The 17,994-nt window shown below is 32.8% G+C and overlaps 1 protein-coding gene across 2 annotated transcripts in view; it reads left to right on the top strand.

Moving 5' to 3' along the window:
* KLHL1 (kelch like family member 1) overlaps positions 1-17,994 on the top strand; it is a 178,942-nt gene that overhangs the window by 144,400 nt on the left and 16,548 nt on the right. For both annotated transcript variants that reach the window (XM_041419928.1, XM_041419927.1), the window contains 2 exons: positions 3,169-3,393; positions 15,757-15,919. In XM_041419928.1, the coding sequence (XP_041275862.1) occupies positions 3,169-3,393; positions 15,757-15,919 (388 nt within the window). The remainder of the gene's footprint in view (positions 1-3,168; positions 3,394-15,756; positions 15,920-17,994) is intronic.

Genomic DNA, 17,994 nt, shown 5'->3' with positions numbered 1-17,994 from the left:
GATCACTAGATCAAGATCATCATTTTACGCCTACTCACAGCAGCATCTCTAAATCTTGAACAAAATGATAAGAGTACATGTCAGCAACAGCTTTAGTAATAGCAAAATCAGCAGAAAGTCTTACAGGGGAAAAATGTAGAAATTTTTTGTTGATAAATGTAAAACTCCTAGCCTTCTCCATGGGTTTAAATACTGGAGCATTCTACCAATAAGGGGGAAAAAGAGGCATTTTGTGTGGAAATGTTTACACCAAATACAAAAATAGTTGGACAAGGGGGATATGTTTGGGATTTTCATCTGCTTCTGAAGCAATTTTCACTTTGTTTATACGAAAAGTCCTGCATTTATACCTAGCTAAAATAAATACATTGCATTCATAGTCTCAGACAATCTTCATTACTTCATGTAGCCAATGTCAGCTTGTTCAGCTTCTAGGTATTTCTGTTTGACTTAAAATATTGGGTGGCAAATAATATTGCTATTCAAATATTATTTTTCATTCAATGTCCTTGCTGTGTCATTAGTCGTTAGTCATCAACAATGCAAAAAAAGTGAGAATGTCAATCAGGTTTCTACAAAAATCTTGATTTATAAGTCATTAGCAAGGAACTGAAATATGCTTAATTTTAGAAATAGACAAAGTTTAAGAGCAGATAATTAGATGATCATGTGAAGGATTTCACCAAAACAGTTTCACAAATTCATGTGATTACAAATGGCAACAAAAACAAAGAAATAAAAATTTGTATTTAATGCAATGGTGTACTGCTCTGTTGATAAAGGTGAAATTGTGAGAGCTAGTACCTTAATGTTTCATCAGAAACATGGAGTGGTATGATCATCTTCATCCCTGATGCATGCACAGAGGAATTGTCAGCAGCAGTTGGACATTAATGCAAAATTAACCTGATCATCTATGGCATTTAATTTCTGAAGGTTTCTTTCTCTGTAGGTTTCTCATTACTTCATAGACTTTGATTAATCAGGGTTTATAATGCCCATATGCACAATACACAGAACTAATTTCATCCAATGCCCAGCTGGGTCCTAAGTAGAATTTAAGTTAGGAAAAAAAAGTTTAAATGTACCCAGAACATCAAGAAATATTATTATGTTCTTACCAGAAATTATTTGTGCTGCCACAGTCATGGAATAGTTTTTTAATTTACTACACACTTTTCTTTATCATGCAAATAGCTATTAAATTAATTCTATCTCACCTCACTATGTCTTCTTCATATGCTCTCTTCAGTGCTACCTCTTGAAATTAGTTAGTTCTAGAGCTCTATCTATCTGAGAAATAGGAGTCTGTGTGTGCCTAGAGGAATTGTCGGGGTGTGTAGTACTTTTATGGTAAAATCTTCAATATTACGTGTATTTGCTTTTCTTTCATCTTTACAGTTTCATACCTAGTATCTTAAAGACAATCTGGTAAGTAATTTATTTCCTCTTTATTAGACCACTGAAAAATCACTAGTGATACATCAGTGAAGGAAAAAAAAATAGAATAAATTGTAAAATATAATTTAATATACTTTTTAATATAATTCATATTTGTATTTGGATCTATGTGTGTGTTATTTATTCTGTGGTATTCCATCTTTGTTTTTTTGTTGGAAAATATGTCTATCTCTGCATAATCAGCAGATATGCTTCGCCTCAAAATGAATAATGAATTTTTCTTTTATTTATTTTATTCATATCTTCACATTAAACCTGTATCTCCAATTTCCATAAATATATATACCAGTCACTTCCCAATTGCTTCCTACCGTCCTCATGTTCTTGGGAAATTGGATTTTCTGATTTTCTGAAACACGTAATCAGAATTACTCCGGTTTGTTCATGGGGATTAGACAAAACTCCTCGTCTACAGATTTCTGACATTGCTAAAACATCCTTTCACAGCCCAGTACAGACTGGGGCTGGCAGTATTAACCAACAGAGCTCATTTCTTTGCATTTGTACAGTTTGGAAGTTGCTTCAGTTAGGAGTTGGCTCTGTTGACTGCCATCCACTAGTTATAGTAGAGAGGAGAGTCAAAATAATTACTGTTATTTAAGAGGTCTTTTCTTGTCTGAATTGCAGTCTAGTATTATATTCATATTCTTGATAAAAATTATTTTATAGGACTGACACTATTTCACTTTGTGTTGGTGATTTTTGTCCTTATTCTCATTCTCATTTTTATTGTTAGTATTCTATTATTCTATCATCCTCATCCTCATCCTCCTCCTCATTATCATTAGAAATTAGCAAGGCACTTTATTGGATAAACAGAATCTAAGCAGTCCAGAAACTCCTGGATTATGTTCTCAGTTTATAATATAATAAAATATTGTGGCAACTCAGACTTAGCCAATATTAGAAAATTTGTAGCTAAGCATAATTCAGACTGTTATGCAAATACAATTTTCTGAAATCAGAAGGGGAAAACTTTTAAACTGTACTTTTTACCATTGAAGTAAACAGCTTTACAAAATTCATGCACTACAGGTCTAGCTTTTAACATAAATAGATCCAACATATAAAACATTGCAACTTCATGAATATGCATCATAATATGCCCTGCACCACCTCCAAGAAACTGTATCAAATAAACTGTATATTTTGTTCTTTCAAACCCAAGTATTAATGAATTTACAGCTGTTTATTTTAAACTAGGATCAAAAAGATGTCTCTCTAAATTGAATGCAAAATTTTGTTCATATGTCTTGTGTCTTAATAAAACTGGAAGGGAATTTAATACATCCAGTTGTAGTGTACATTATTGCTCCTCTGCTACACTTATATACAAATTGAATTTAAATTATGTCTTTTTTAGTCCAGTTAACAAAACTATTGCTTTCATGATGTTTGTTTGAACTTGGTTCATTGCTTGTTGGTGCCACATAATGAATGAATCTTAACAGAATTATTTTCCATGGAATTACAACATTTTATTATAATCTAAAGGGTTAGTTCCAAAGAGTAAAGCTTCATAATTATGTTGATATTTTTGGTAGAATTTGTAGGATATTTAAATTTTGAAAGTGAAGCACTGTTATGTGTATGTTAAAATAAAGTGTTAAAATAATTTCAGATGAATTATTAGGTTATTCTCTTAAGCATTAATTTAAATGTATCTATAATTTTGATATTTGTAGTTCTGCTTTTGTGTCTTATCAGGAGCTACAACTATTGAAAAATATGATCTCAGAACAAACATATGGATTCAGGCTGGAGTAATGAATGGCAGGAGACTTCAGTTTGGTGTTGCTGTCATTGATGACAAGCTGTTTGTCATTGGAGGCCGGGATGGTTTAAAGACATTAAACACTGTTGAATGTTACAATCCAAAGACCAAGGCTTGGACTGTGTTACCACCTATGTCAACACATAGACATGGCTTAGGTAAGAAAAAAGTATTTTTAAACATGACACTTTTTTTTTTTTTTATGTAACTTTTATTGGAAAACTCAGTACTTTTAAGCTCTGGTAGCATTCCGACCAGTAACAATAACTGGGCTTTGCAACATGATAAAAAGAACTATCCTGCCTCCGCAAGGTTTGCATCTTATTGGCATCCAGTGGTGGGTGGTCACCCCTCTGATTTATGTCGAGCAGAGGCTTCACCATCACCCACCCAAAAATTCACCTCCTCCCACTTGGGAGGGTGCACCTTGTGGGGTACAAACCTTGGTCTAGCAAAGCACCCTACCACCTCACAAATGGGAAAATGTTTGACCCATTAACCATTAACATCTCAGACTCTCACAGACACATGTGGGGATAAAAGTGTTAAAAGTGGGAGAATGGCAAGGAGGATGTATGGCAGATTTGCTCAAGTGTCCTTGCTGCCTGGAATGCCAAGGCTTGGAGAATGACACTGTGGGAATGCCATATATATGTTATGACTGCTGCTCTATCTATCTATCATCTATCTATCTATCTGTTATCTCTGTTTTGAGAAGTAAAATTTCTGTGTAGACATAACATAGGTGTTTGGAGAGGCTTATGGACATGTTTGAGCTCCCTGTTTTTGGGAGAGAGGTCATAAAAAGCCCAGAGGAGATCCCAGCACATTGGTAAACTATGCATGCATGGATGCTTAATAAATGGGTGCAAGCAGCAGCCCAGCCACCTGCTGGGATTGCATTCCTGCCTGTGTGTCTCTGCCTGGGTGTTGCTTTGGCATCCACTGGTTAGGAAGGTAATAAATAGGAAAGAAATTTACTCTTTGCATTTCAGCAGTGGTTTTGTGGTTATTCTGGCTGCCTGCCAGTGTTGACTCATGCAACACATGATGTTATCCTGTCCATTCCCCTGAGCTGCAATGAGCAAGTTCTTTGTTGTACTATTGCAATATCTCACAAAATGACCATGCTTTCCTGCCCTTCACTCGTGTCATTGGACACTTGCAATATGCGTATGTACTGTTGCTGTTAAACAAGTCTTATAATAGAAAATAGCAATGGGAATCTATATCAGATGGCATCATGGCACTGAATATCTCACTGATTTAAAAGTGTTTCCTAAGTTTAAATTTAATTGTAAATTAGAAAATACACGAGAAAATACACTAATTACATGCAAAAATACATCATGTCTTTTCTGCCAATGCTCAAGAATTTTACAGAATCAGTGCTGTTTCCCAGGGTGGTAAACATGCCATGGCTTCAGCCATAACTACAGGAAAGTAGTAATACAACATTAGGGTATGCTAAACAGAGAAAATATTTGTCTCAGTGACAAAAGAGATGAATCTATGATTGAAAACCCTTGGTGATCAGTTAAAAAAATTAATTCTGGACTATAATTGTGCAGATGATTTTGGTTAACAGATTTAAAAAATACTATTGTAGTTTAAGTTGAGGAATGTTGAGATTATGACTGGAGAAAAACTGGTATACTTTCTATACTAGGAAAAAAGAAAAAAACTAGGCATTTGACCATTTGAGGGGTTTTTTTCCTTTACTATAAAATAATTTTTGAATTTTTATGTTGAAGTAATTCAGGCTTTTTCTAAACAACATGTAAAATGAGAAAAGAAGTCTAAATTGGGATGATTAAATGCAGTTGTTTGGGAGGTATTAGAAAGGTGTTCTTTATCTGCAATTATGTACTAATCACATTATTACCTGAGAAGTTTAATTGATAGAATTTAATTGCTTTTTTAATTTTAATTTTTTCTAATAACCCATAAAGTTATTTCATTAAATGCCTTTTATAATGAAGGTTAATCTGAAGTAATACATCTTTTTTTTATTTGTTTTTTAAACTATGTTATGTTATATCCGTGTAGTAATAGTGCTAGAGCAGTTTGAATTGGATTTTGTATACAGGATGGAAGCACCCATCCTTTACATGGATGGCTTTTTGTTGACTCAGCAAAAAAATTGTCAGATGTACTCCATTGTAACTAAGGGCACAACCAAATAACACAATTCACTTTCTCCTGTATTCATATAATCTTCAATAGAAGCATGTGTACAGAAGCTGATGCATGTAGAAATGAGGAAATAAAAGTTGACAAGCCTTGTAGTGAAAGTCCATAGTGTAGGAAGTCATATGTTAGGCAGTTTCAAAGCTGCCAATTGAAAATGATTGAAAGCTCTTTTAATGGCATTGTTTGAAATAAGTGGTACTAAAGTGCAAAAAATAAAGGGCACACTGTGGGATCCAAAACTATTATTTAAAGTAATAGTGATTCTAATATCCCTGTTGAGTAGTCCATAAAACAGAATGGAGTATGAAAGAGCAATAAGACACCAGAAAGATGGTGAAAGGCAAAAAAGTGAAATATGGGAAAGGTGAAACCTGGCAAACAGGAAGACGAAATCAAAATCCGTATAGAAAAGGAAGAAAGAGACTGAAAGGACAAAGATGTGAAAAATGTAAAACAGATTCTGCTTTATTAATTCAGCAGTTTTATGAAGCAACACTGTATCCACTTTTTCAATTTCTGTGCTGAACTTAATAGTCTACGTAGAAGAGGAGAGAGAAGGGAAATATGGAACCAATGCTAGACTAATGAGAATTTAGATATCAAATCCAGTGAAACTGTGATTTAAAAAAAAAAAAAAAACAAACCAAACAAAACAAAACAAGACCCCAAAAAGCTAGAAAAAAATTGGTATTTGGCTTATCTTTACAAAAGAAATTATTTAAGTGCCACAGTGAGAAAATTAGGCTTCCAATATAATTAGGGGAGAATAGTAGTTTTTTCATGTAAATGTTCTAAATTATCCTTTCCATGAACTATATAAAGTGTGTCTAAGCTTCTATTTTAGGTTTTTGGCTTTGAAAATATACTGATCTCACTATCCATAGTCGAACACCTCTTTGCAAGATGACCAGCATGGGAAGGAGGCTGACAGGTCATGGTATTACCTCGTAAAATCCTGTGCAGCTTAGAGTGGAGGCAAATTTTCCTCCTCCCCTCTTGGAAGAGAGAATCTTGCCAGGTGTAATCATCTGAGTGAAAGTGCTATAAAAATATTAATAGCTGATGGGAAGGCCATAGGTTTGTTTACATATTATATAGGCCTACTGTAGACAGAATTCACTCTACCCAGAGTGAATGGTCATAGAAGACTTAAAGAATTTCTAATTCTCTGTTTATACAGTGGATTAGGCTTCAACCTATTCTTCTGAAGAAACAAAATATGTAATGTAAATGCATTTTAAGGGACCTGAGGGTTATGACTGAAATTAGAGTGAAAACTTGCTTATAATGTGGTTGTCATGAAACTGGTATGTGCAGGAATGAATATCTAAAAGACTAAGTTCAAAACACAGAAGTGGAAAGAGAATACATGTAGTTAGGGAGTAACAAGACAAAGTATCCCAGAATATCTCAGATATTGCTAACAAAATATCAAATTGCACTATGGGTTTACACAAAGGCCAAGTTCTATATTTCACTAAAAGGGAAATACACCCAATGTGCTTCTTAGACCTAGCTTGATTCTCAATTTTCACGCTTTCTGCTCTAGCGTCCAACTCATGAGTCAGAGGGAAGGAAAAAATTTTACTTGGGAAAAATACAGGAATTCCTCTCTACTTTTCAAGTAGAAATGGAAAATGCTAATAGAGGGAAAGATTGTGGGAAAACTGAATTATCAGTATTCTTACTACATAGTAAATCTCAGAAGTAAAATAGATGTATAAATATAAGTAATAAAAATAACACAAAAGTATAAAAATCTAGACATATAAATTACTTATTATCTGCCTGTATATTTTTTAACTCACTAAATTATAATTTAGAAAATATTTTATCTACCTTTAAAAGTATTCAAGTGTTGATTACTTCATTGATTCAAAATTAGTGAATTCTTTAGAAGTAATGTTTGTATTTTCAAAAGGAATTAATACTTATCAAATAATTTTGCATTGTGTGAAAGCTTAGAGCATAAATACAACTGCACAGTTTTAGAGATCTAAGAATTTGTGTAGGATTCAGCAGCCTAAGTAGGTATATGTACAATGGAGTAGAGCAATTGTGATGGCATAATCTGATTTCCATGGGAATAAGAAGTGTAGCATGTTTAGAATTAAATTATTTGTGGCTTGGAAACAGTTCTTGCTTCTCAAGGTGCAACAAATACATTGAGTAGACTGGAAACTAAGAATCTGGTAATGCAAAAATAACTTAGATTCCAGTTGCACTGGCACTTTTAAAAAGAAAGCCAACGGTGTTTTATTGGGTATTTATGCCTGTATATGTGTATGATTTGAGAGATGTCAAAAATATTGATTCTAGAAAAACTATTGAAGATACAAAATTAAACAAAAAAATACAGTAAATTTTTATGAACACTTCTATTTAAATAAAGCTAGCATAGTAACGAAGTACATAATGTCTTAAAGAGCTAGCAGTAACAATGTAGCATCAATGGAACTGCTTGCTTAAATTACAGTTTAGTAATTTCTGGTGGAATTATTCCTTCATAAAGCAGTAAGTTGAACAAATATATTCTGTATAACATTTCTCTGTATATATTGACATGAAGCAGATATTTTTAATCCCATTGCTCTCCCTTGGTGAAGTAAATAATTTCTGGCAATAAATTTGTAAAATTTCAATAATTTTTTAAAATAAGCCTGCAGCGCAATAACAGAAAAAGTATCAGATACTAGAAACCTTAATAGATCCATAATAGCAAAACTAGTATTGGATTGCACTGAAACAAGTGAAGGAGAAACACATAGGTAAATCATATTTGATACTATAAATTTATAATTAAAAGGTCATTGCAATAAAATTATATATATTAAAGATGCATTTTACAAGATGAATGTGGAAAGTAATCACCTCTAATTTATTTTATGCCAAATATTTTGTTAGGAAACAAAGCCTTTGAGGAATGAGTGCTACTAAGTGATTTTTTAAAACAGTTCCATCAGGAAAATGCTGTAGGATTCATGAGCAGAGTAGATCACATACACAGCAAAGTACTAAAACTATTAACTGTACAGGCTGTCTTGAGTTTTACCTCTTTCATGAAGCATTATATAACATAGATTATTGCTTACTCAACACCGAAAATCTGATGATGAATAATACCTCTTTTTAGACTTGGTTTGAAAGATAATTTTGAAGCCAGTGAAAGCTGAACCTTCATCTACCATTTAAAAAACTTTTGCTATGGCAGTTAAGCAATGGTGTTATTTTAGAAAGTGCTTAAGTCCCAATAAAAACATGTTTGTCTGTGGAGTTAAAGCCTGTCAGAAAGCATTTTTAAAGAGTATAAACCATTAAAATAGGCTGGGAATATAAATAAAAGCCTTAACACACCATCCATGGTAGCTGTAAAATAAACTGTAAAAATATTGAAGGTAAAAGGGATCATTGTTCTTTCTCTGCTATCTTGCATGATAGCTTCTTCTTTTTATGCATCACCATTCCTGGGCTACTAAAGAGCCAAAAATGGCAAATTTACATCTTCGATAAACCAAAAAAAAAAAAAAAGGTAGGCATTTTTTCTAGGTTTGGATTTTTTTTTTTTTTTAATTTTACAACCTAATGAATACAGATTTTTTTTGTATGTTCTCTGTATGTAAAAGAAACCACTCTGTGGAGATTAAGAAATACAGAGGTACAGAGGCAGATGCATGAGAATCTGAGATTCCATTCTGGATGTTAGGGCACATATGAACCTGGAGGCCAGAGACGAAAGGCAGGAAGAAAGAAATGTCAGTAAAATGAAGAGAATTGAATTAGCATTGAAACCAACAGATTAGGTAATACCCTATTAATATGATAAAACTGTATTTATTTATGACTGATTAATTTCCCAATATTGTGGAGCAACTATTTATAAATAAAAGAATTATTGAATGATATAATAATAATATTTTTGCATAATGTTTGTTACAGTGCCAAACAACTGGATAAAGGAAACGTTTCCAGACAGTAGTTTCTTAGAACATGCAGGCAATTGAAAATATTACAGCACTTCATGCGATCACATGTATTATACTGACCAAATTCTGCTGAGCTGGGCAGTGATAGTCCAGATTTCCAGAGCATGATACCATACAGTATCATTTTGATGCCATATCATATCATTTTGATCAGCTGTGGTCAGCTGAGAAAGATTTATGTCCCATAAAAGTTCAAGTTGAGATCCTATTGTAATTATCTTATTTTTCTGCAATGGTAAATCTTTCTGGGTACATCAGCACCTCGTGAAAGCAATGCTATAGTTAAGGTGTGTGTTCTCCATCTTTATGTGGTGATTTCTATGCACAAAAAACCCCACAACCCAAAAAACACAACAAACAAAAATGCTAAAACCTATTGCCACCTAAGCATTGAGTGGAAGAGTTCCACATCAGACTGGCTTACCAGAGCACATCAGTCTTCTGATATAGACGTATTTTTTACCCCAGAAGCAGCTGTTAAGAGATTAGTTTGAGAATTTTTCTTTTATGTAATATTGACCAGTACTAAGTGTCTCTATGTAGTTAAATTATAGTTATTTTTTCCATGTGAAATCTCAGGAAAAATGACGGCTTTCACTGTGGGTTGCAATAAGGGCTGAACGTTTTAAAGCATTATCTCTGAAATATTGATTTGCATGTATATTAGATTTTTTCTCCTAATCATGGGGAACATTAGAGGGATTTTTTTTTCTGAGTTATTAAGTATGTTTTCTTTGTACTTTGCACCTTTACTAAGTAGTATATTGTGACCCAATTCACTAAAGAGTTACAAATAATAACAGCAACACTTATAATAATTTCTCAGTCATGTTCTCAGGATAATAGTGTGGCAGAATTGAGTGCTTCTATAAATTTGCATTATATTAACAAGTTAGTGTAATATCTTCTGGCCCAAGAGGGCAGTGATATTGCTATAATTCTTTAAATCAACCTTGATACTTCTGAATTTATGTAGGAATAGGTACTTTCAACGTTGAGTCGCTGAATATTCTCTAAGGAAGGTAAGTCAGGTCCAATTCTCCAATTAATGACACACTAAATTCCAAGACTGGTCTATGGCAGTCCTATATGCAGCATCTAAAGAACAGTATTTGTATTTCCCACCCAGTTAATATTATGGCTTTGAGAACTAAATACAAGCTTTAATCATTTAATTCATGATGCATAATTTAAATCAAATTGGACTTTACTTTCTTTGATACCACTACTATGGAAGAAAACTGGTTTAACACTTAAAGAGGGAAATAATAGAGTAAGGAAAAGCAGCAACATTAATTACGATTAATACAAAATTTTATAAATATGCTTCTGTGGGTATGGGTGAGAAAAGAGTCTGTTAAAAATGTGCTTATACCTGGACACTAAATAAATGCACAGCTTAAAAGGGTAGAATAAAGTCTGGATGTTATTTGATCAAGTTTTATACTTGGATAGCAGACTACTGTTTTGTCTGCTCAGTTTCAATGTCGTGATGTAGTGTATGTCTGTTATCTTCTTGAAAAGTAATGTCCTTATTTAAAGTTGTTGGATACAAGCATATCCTTGCAAGTTTAAATTTCGCGTTTGCAAATATCAAAATGCAGAGACTACAGTAAAGCTAGCACCACAGATATTTCTTTCTTTGACATTTTGTATCCAAATGTCACTATGAAACTGTATTTACAATTATTTTATTAAAAAATTACACTTTTTAAAATTTTACTCTGTAAAATTAGGTCCATCAGGAAGATAAGGAATAGCAGAATTAAAAATGTTATAGGCAGTGCTCCTTTATTTTGTAACATTACAGAAAAGCTATTTAAAATCCCATTCCAGTATTCAAGTATAAATAATTGGAACTGTACAGATTGAGCACCTAATTAGGCATAATAGGGGTTTTTGCTGCATAGCTTTGTGAAGGCAATCAAAAGGAAAATGCCTGCTACTGCAAACTAGACAATTAATTTTTTTTATCTCATTTAGTTTAGAAAGACTACTGTTTGCTTTTATAAATTCCTAGGTCAAAATGCTTAGAAGAATTATTTTCCAGGTACTTTTTTTGTTCAGGAAAACATTAAGGTTTCTCTGCACTGTACTTACTGCACTTACCTACTCAAGATATTGCTGAAAACGTATCTCCTCTTAAGAAAACAAGCTGCTTCTTAAAAGGCATGTTCGTAGCTGGTTCTGCTCTGCAACTCTGTGAGAACTAGGAAAGTCAAACTATTCACAGTGTCAAGTAAATGAAAGTAATCAATCAAAGGATGGGTAGAACAAATCACTCCCTCAGGGACAGAATTATTATTTTCTACAAATACAAAAACAAGAAAAGTAAGATCTGATTCCACCTGTTTTCAGTTTCTTTGTTCAGATAAAGAATATATTTTATTATTTAATGTAATTCTCTTACAGTAAAATACTCCCTTTCTGAATGTATTATTACATTTGTCAGAAAACAACAAAACACTAGTATCATGTGGCAAATTAAATCCAAGAGGATTTTTTCTTTTCTCATGGCTTCTCTTTGGTTTTGCCAAATGGTTGAATATGACATACAGGAAGAAAAGGTATGAGGGCTTTCTCACCTTTCTCTTCTCTTAGCAAATTCTCCTGAAAGAGCCAGCATTACTCTTCTGTGCAATTTGATAAATGACAAATATGAGTTCAAGTGTCAATTGGAAATAGTTATTTTCTCATTTAGAAACAGGAAAAGCCCATTCCTATAGATATTTTTCAATGTCTACATTCTGAATGTAAATCTAGGTGGATGTTTATTATCTCGTGGACAGAGATGACAGAAAACAAAATTATGTACTCTGACATCAGTATTCTCTAGGATATATAATGAACATGAAAACCTGTCTCATGAAGTTGAAATGAACTCTGATCTTCTAACACACTGTTCAGTATCTTGACTACAAAAAGATGAAAAATCTTATCTCAAGAGACCAAGCAGAAATTGGCTGCACCATTTAAAAAAAATAAAAGGTGTATAGAGTTCAGTACCTTTGCTCTTTAAGGAGGAGGAATTCTACAGTGTGCTAATAGTATTGGAACTGTGACATTTCAACACAGACTACTTACAATGAATTTAATTTTTTTTCTATTAAAACAAATGACCTGGAACATTCAGAAAAGAGAATAGTCTTGCTTCATCAATTTTACTGGAAAATATTTTGCTTTGTGATCTTGGGGAATATGTCCCTTAAGATTTTGATTGTGGTGTTGCCATTTGCTGTTATCATGCACTGTTCAGTAATTTCAGTCAGAGAAGAGGTGTACTGCAATCCATCCTGCGTGATAAGGAGGCTACAAGAAATACCTCTGGGAATACCCTTTGGTCCATATGTGTGATATAAAAATCACATAGACATTCTCGCATGTAAGTTTAGAATGAATTCAAATGCTTGAATTCAATGCTTTAATATTGAATTCTTCATATGAGACACAGTCTCTCTAATAAGAAGTGTGTATTTATATACTTACTTATATAAGTGATTATATAAGATGATTACATTATCATTACTACTCATTAGAATATTTTGAAACATATGATTCAAGCACTGCTAATGAAGAAAGAAAATACTTCTGTGTAGCTTAGACCATTGCCAACGTGCCTTCTTAGAAAACATAAGAATCAAATGCAGGGCTTCATAGATAAGTGGGTCTGAACACAGATAACAGAGATGCAACCCAGCAGATGCAGCAGTTTGTGCAGCAGCTTCCAAAAAAGGGCACCAGAAACTACTGAGGGCAGTATATTGGTTTCTGAAATGGGGAAAAATCAGAAGGAACTGTGTGTCTCACAGGGTTCAATCTGAAGTGCATAAACTCAGAAAAGTTCTGATGAGAACAGAGAAGGCATTGAAGACTAATTTCTTTATAAAGTGCAGTTACTTAATGTTACTTTTCTCTCTTTGTAAGAAGAAATGCAGAAAGTAACATTATATTAATGCAATGAGCTTATCAGTTTTCATTGTCATAAAAAAAAAGAAGTAAAAATCCATGAAAATGCAGGAAGAATGGTATTTTGAGTAAGGGGAAATCAAATTTCCTACAAAAAGTGAATTAAATAAGTGTAATGGCTTAATTTCCAGCAGGAAATAGATGAGAATAAAGCTCAACTATGAAGGACTGGAAATAAAAAAATTAAAAATTAAATTACTGAATAAGATAAACAGAGTAATTGAGGAAAACACTTTCTATCCTAGTGAAAGTGCAAATAGGTTATCTGAGGAAGTAAAAGCTGGAAATTTCAAAACTGATGAGATGTGTTTTTTTATGTGCATTATAGCTTCCTTGTGAAATTCACTGCATAACAATACAACACTGGTTATGTGAAGGCGACAGAGGGTTTGCATGTTTGTCTAGACACCAATTATGTGTACATGTATGTGTATAAAAACTTTTACCCCTCTGAACTTCCTTTGCATATGATTCATTTTTTATCCCAAAAAATAACTTGATTTTCTATTTAACTTTGCTTTTTCTGGAGAGTATATAGATGAAAAAGCTAAGGAGAACCATGTTTTTATAACAAATCATAGTAAATTTTTTTTTTTTTTTACTATGTAAACCACTTTGTTCAGGATTTAAGAATATTTAAAAATATTAGATACTAGAGTAAACAAAAAACCACCCCCAAACTACATATGTTAGCATATAGTCCCATAATTTTTATGAGACCACTGACAAATCTTCCCACATATCATTACTGGTTGCTGGTTGTGTTCTGAGATTAAATATTGAGCTACATGAATCATTACTTCAGTTTAATATCCACTTTAATATTCTGGAGAAATTATAACTGGAACATGTGATTGAGTAGAAAGTATTTCTAGGTAAAGAAATGAAAAAAATTGGAGAATGAGTTCTATAGAAAAAGAAAAGGTTCAACCTTCATTTGGAGGAAAATTTTTCTAAGGGTTAGTAGGGTTTTTTGAATTATTTTCTTTTTTCATTTAAAAAATATTGATGAACGAAAATCAACACCCAAAGTTCAGGAATACTTTCTGTGAACACTGAGATGAAACATATTCAAACTCATTGATAAATATAGTTTTAAAGTAAAATAAGCTTTTAATGAATTACTTTTCTGAAATAGAACAAAATGTTCCTACACAGAAAGTGGAGACTTCACTTTGTTTAAAATCAAAGATAGACTTTGCTGCAAGAAAAAAACAAAGCCATTCTCTGCAACTTTAATGATCTATTGTTTTCTGACTTTTTGATGAGTTCAAATCGTGTGAAATGGAGTGAGGAAAAAAAAAGACATTGACTTGGAAACAGGACTGGATTTAGCCTGAGATTTTTCAGAGCAATGTTCATTTGGGATCTTGGATTCATAGAATGGAATTACTGAGCTCACTGTCTTGTAACAAATGGTGCTTAGCTATAACTTGTCTTCCAGAGCCTTCTAAGCTTAACTGAAGAGACTGTGAAATAGAGAATTCATCAATTCCTCTGACTGGGTGATTCAAACCGTTCACAGTTAAAAAATTGTTTCTTATGGAAATATGTTGACTTCAGTTTTCACATGTTACATTTAGTTTTATTTTTTTTCAGTAGATAAAAGAATGCTCATATATCCAACATTATTTTTTCTGTGAAGGTGTGGGGCTATTTCTATCTTTTTTTTTTTTTTTTTAATTTTTTATTTTTTTTGGTAGAATGAAACTGAGGAAGCAGTTTTTTTTTTTTTTTTTTTTTTTTTTTTTTTTTTTTTTTTGGTAGAATGAAACTGAAGAAGCAGTTTAAATTTCTCAGTCTAATTACTTCTTCAAGCCTTCAAATGTGTTTTTTGATTCTGTACCAGTCCATCAATCTTCCTGCTACTGATGAATTGTTCATTTTCTTCTACGTGATTGACAAAAATGGTGCCAAAACAGACTTCAACCCCTCTAGAATAAATTCCATTCAGTGAAATCCCCTTTAGGTTGACAATAATCAGAGATCTACCAGGTATCCAGTCCCTACTTTATTGTGTGCATTACTGCTATTCTAAAGAGCTAATTCATGATTAGAATGTTATAAGAAACTAAAGGGAATACAGAAATCTAAGAGGATCACATCACTGGCAGGTTATTCTCTGAAGCAAACACTCTTCTCGAGAAATTAAATTAAGTTTGTTTGACATGGCCTGTTTTTCATAGAGCCATGTGGAGTGGCATTAATTTTATTCCTGTGTGTTGATTCTTAATTAATCAAATATCAAATTGGTATTTCCATTTTCATTTTGAATATATAGTTCATTTGTTCTTTGTGTTTTAGGAAACTTTTTTTTAATTTTTACTACTGATAGAGGAAATATATTTTTATCTTCTCTCACTTTGTCCTTCATTTTAGGAGTTACAGTGCTTGAAGGACCAATTTATGCAGTGGGAGGACATGATGGTTGGAGTTATTTGAACACAGTTGAGAGGTGGGACCCTCAAAGTCAGCAGTGGACATTTGTGGCAAGTATGTCAATTGCCAGAAGCACTGTTGGAGTAGCAGCATTAAATGGCAAGTGAGTAGGGTGTGCTTGCACAATTGAAACACTTCTTTTGAAAACCAATGAAGCTTAATTGTCATTGCTTTCCCTTATTTAGTTGCAGTGGCATTGAAATGTTCCAGAGTAGATCAAATGGTCAAAGCTGCTTTAATAGCCCTGTTCCTCTACAAGAAACTGGTTTCAATGGTTCACAAGCCATGCAGCAGACTAGCAACATCTAGACAAAAAGCCCTGGAAAAATTGATCTGAAGTCATGAAGAGCAGCATATGGTCATGCATATCTATGCCAGTTTTGTTTCTTTTGCACAGCTGACCATATGTTTAATGCTTCCCAGTTAACAGATACTCAATTGAATTTTGCATGACTTATATCAAACACTTTTAAATTAAAAGAGATGTTAACTGTGTCTAAGAAAGGTAGGATGGATGCCACTGAAAACTGAAAAGCAGTGGTTTCACTGCAACAAGTAGAAATACGCCATTGATTTTTATTCTTTTTGTCTGAGTACCCATCTTTAAAAAATATCCAATACACCAAGAACTGCAACTTGAAAACATACATAAGGACTTCTCAACTTCCTGGTGCTATTCTTGCTACATTGCTGTTCCACACAACTGACATTTCCAATATCCTGCATTCCTCAGGATATTGGAAATGGATTTCTTATTGAGAAACACAATTATGAGTTTAACATTCAGCAAAAGAAATAATATTTTAGTATGGAAGTTCTGAGGAGTTTTTTCTTGGTTATTCATTATGATTTCTTTCTTCAGCAGTGAATTGCATAGGTAAATAAATGAAATGCATTAGATGCTCTTTGAAGTGAGAGTGCTACAAACTATTCTGCATGTGTATCTCTCACACTGTTTCGGGCACTTTAAATAAAATGGATACTGGATGCTAAATATTTCAAATGTGAGTTTCTTAAGAGACTTGAAAAAGTATAGCCACTTCTTTTGTGTTTTAATGTGAGAAACTGTTCCATTTGGTCTTCCATTGCCCTATGTTTGGCTGAATTTGTTTTCCATTTAAATTAATTTTATGCAGAAAAATGAAAATTGTATTTTTCTATAGGCTTATGAGAAATAAATAAAAAGAATTAAAGCTTTCATATTCTGATGTCATCAGGATCTGAGTAAGGAGATTGATTTGTAAGTAACCTCTTAGTAGTTCCTGATGTATTAAAATGTTATGGAAGCTAACTTGTGTAGACCATGCAAGTAAATTATCAATTATTTTGCTGCTCAAACGAATTGAAAACAATACTATCTAAATTTGGCAAAACAGGGTGCACAGAAATGAATGTTTTTTCACTGAAATGCATTTTTAAATTTAAACTGAAATTCTTATATCAACATCTTTCCTAAAACATGAAAAGGATTGTGTCAACATGTGCATCGTAATCTACTTTGAAAAATATTTAATTATTGAAGCAATAAAATCCTCTGAATTTAAAAAAAAATTCTGAATTTCTCAGAAATTCAGAAAAATAACTATCTGAAGTTTTGGAATTTTTTTTTTTGATTTTAAACTTAGTCCATTTGCCTGGAGAATTTTTTTTTTTTTTTTATTTTAAACGTAGTCCATTTGCCTGGATTCTTTTCTGTAGTCATGCTGCCTTATTACATTTCTAAGTTGCAGTACTGTTTCACCCAGGAGGGCTAAGTGGAGTATCTTCCCCTCCCCACACAAAGGTCACCTGGTTGTTACCTCCAGATTTCCCAGAGTAATAGGATACAATAGTTATCTCTTCAATGAGGAACACAGGCAATATTAATTTCTTAAATGTCTTCTTAGTAGTAAGGAGAACTAGAACAACTAATAAAAGACACAGGTGTTTTTTGAGATAAAAGAAAGACACATGACAAATTTATTTTACCAGGATTTCAATGGAACAATTTATCTGGTGCTAATATGAAATGAATACTTAAGATGAAAAAAAGATGTATTGTAGAGGGATTTGAAGAAGAAAAGGACTGTATGCAATAACCAGGCTGTCACAGTTATCCCTGGAATTCTTTACAGATCTGTCCTGGTTTAAAAGAGTATAAGAGAAAGAGCAAGTTAGTTAAATTACCAGACCATTCAA

The sequence above is a fragment of the Onychostruthus taczanowskii genome, unplaced genomic scaffold (genome assembly GCF_017590055.1).
Source record: "Onychostruthus taczanowskii isolate IOZ18803 unplaced genomic scaffold, ASM1759005v1 scaffold62, whole genome shotgun sequence".
In the NCBI taxonomy this organism is placed as follows: Eukaryota; Metazoa; Chordata; class Aves; order Passeriformes; family Passeridae; genus Onychostruthus; species Onychostruthus taczanowskii.
The sequence above is the reverse complement of the archived record's forward strand: the minus strand, read 5'-3'. Positions and strand labels throughout refer to the sequence as shown.